The sequence below is a fragment of the Penaeus monodon genome, chromosome 33 (assembly GCF_015228065.2).
Source record: "Penaeus monodon isolate SGIC_2016 chromosome 33, NSTDA_Pmon_1, whole genome shotgun sequence".
Classification (NCBI taxonomy): Eukaryota; Metazoa; Arthropoda; class Malacostraca; order Decapoda; family Penaeidae; genus Penaeus; species Penaeus monodon.
This window is the reverse complement of record NC_051418.1, coordinates 18,243,407-18,245,561: the sequence shown is the minus strand read 5'-3', so window position 1 is coordinate 18,245,561 and position 2,155 is coordinate 18,243,407. Positions and strand designations below refer to the sequence as shown.

The window sequence follows — 2,155 nt, the reverse complement described above, 5'->3', positions numbered from 1 at the left end:
GCCGAGAACCCACACAAGGGGCTGAGGCTCAGGCCGCGACGGCAAACCTGGGTGTAGAAAGAAATTCATGTGGGAGGTTTAATAAGAAAATGAATCTGTTTTGCAGTGTTTGTTCCGCACCACATTTCCGGTTTGAACAATACAAAACTAATTAATAATGCTGGATAGAAAAAAAAAGTTTCATTAGAAACCTGCACACATATAACTTTGTTTGAAAGTTGGCGAAGATGGTAAGTGATGATTGCGTTTCAGATATAACGAAATATATTTATTACTGCTACCAGTGCAATAACCACATCTGTTACTCTTGCAGTGCCTTAATCCATATTTTTTTTTTATTACCTATTCCCTTACCATTATTACTGAATACAGGAATATATTCATCATGCCCCCTAAATCTATAAAACTATATCAATTTTCCATTTAAACTGACAGTTTAAGTTCTCTTTTCATACAGGGGCACTCGGTTTTCCAGTCGCCAAGCTAACTGTTCAGTTATGATGATTCGTTTTGTCAGAAAGATCTGCTAAGCCCGTGAACAAGGCTGGTGGTCGCTCCCGTCTGCGACAGGGAGGACAGGGCGAGGCGGCCAGGGATGCATCTTACGCAACACACATACTTCTGTGCTTTGCGGGATGACCTTGGGAAGTCATAATTATGATGTAGCCTTCATGATGCTGCACAGAATTTGGTATGAAAGTCTATGATCCAAGTTTTGTATAAGTACGTTTTCCAATGTCCTATGAATCAACTTCGTACCAACGTCTGCGAATGATGTTATCCCATTGGTTACCAATCTGATGCCCCTGATTCTTACGCAACATCACGCAGACATGGAAGACTAAGAAGAACCCCTTGCGATTTTTATGCTGGTAACAAGGTTTCATTTGTTGATTTAGGTTTCCTTTTCTGTAGTGCATTTTTCAGTCGATTTCACGTTTTAACACAGGTATTTGCATTTTGTAGACTGTAACCAATACTTATCCCTTCTAATATTCATGGGTATGTTCACAGTACGGGTGAATTGCCTCTACTTCATGATAAACATGATACTTTATAACATGCCATTATTAGGAACTATCATCTCTCTTGCTGACCAGTGACCCCTTCACTGTTTATTATGATTACTTTAAAACATGCATAGGTCCTTTGTGTCGTCCCTACTGCTGCTTCTCTTTTGGTGAAGAGTCCAGGTCTTTTGCGAAAGAGATCTCAGTTGTCTTAATATGTACATATTTGTTCAAAGTATCTGCAGCCATATTGAAGGTAACCTAGCAATATCTTCGGAAAAATATGGGGACTCTCCCGCGGCCGAATGTCGCTGTGGGACCACCATGTCACGGTTCGATCAGGTTGGATTAGGCTGGGGGAGATATATTTATGCTAGGTTGGGTGAACGCAGGATAGTTTCAGTTTACTTAAGTTATGGTTCGGGCCAACTAAGCAGTTTCGGATTGGCGGGGTTCTCCAAGCATAACGGAGGAGACGCTGCTCCTCCCAGACGATGCGTCATCTTGGGCAAAGTCGAGGACATTGTGACGCTCCTCGGCAACGTCTTGTTGTTGAATCCCTGTAGTGGAGATGAGCACCAGGTGAGCTTGCCCAATAAGGCGCTCATATGGTCATAGAGAAGCCTAAGTACGCCTTATGCCTTCCTCATCATTTTCCAAATTTCCTTAATTATACCTTTCTCTTAGTAATAACTACTACAGCACACATATCCCGGTTTTCATTTATCATTATTACTGTTATCATTATCAATTGATAGCTATTTATTTTTTTGTGGGAGGGATATTCCTCAGGAATAGTTTGCTTATGATGTGTCTTCACATCCTGCATCGGACATCCTTCTTCTTAGTATTTCCGAACTGGAAAGTCCCATTCACTACAGCTCTTGCATTCCATCCATGATCTGAGTAGGTTTTCCCATTTAACGTTTCTCACATTCCCTCCTTTGGTGTTGTGACACTGCCTCGGCTTTCCCAAATGTCCTCCTCGCCAGCGCAGAGACGCTCTCCCTTCATTGGCTTCGAATGACGTTAGCCAAATCTTTAGCACCAAATCTTTGTTGCAAATCTTCTCCTCTGTAGGTTCTCTTAAATCTCTCTTTTATTTTAACTATATTAATCTGTGAAATGGGATACTTTCTGCAATT

At 41.4% G+C, this 2,155-nt stretch overlaps 1 protein-coding gene across 1 annotated transcript in view; it reads right to left on the bottom strand.

Moving 5' to 3' along the window:
* LOC119594288 (nephrin-like) overlaps positions 1-2,155 on the bottom strand; it is a gene marked incomplete in the record, with an annotated part of 56,014 nt that overhangs the window by 20,307 nt on the left and 33,552 nt on the right. Inside the window, 1 exon segment of the mRNA XM_037943350.1 lies at positions 1-47. Within this exon segment, the coding sequence (XP_037799278.1) occupies positions 1-47 (47 nt within the window).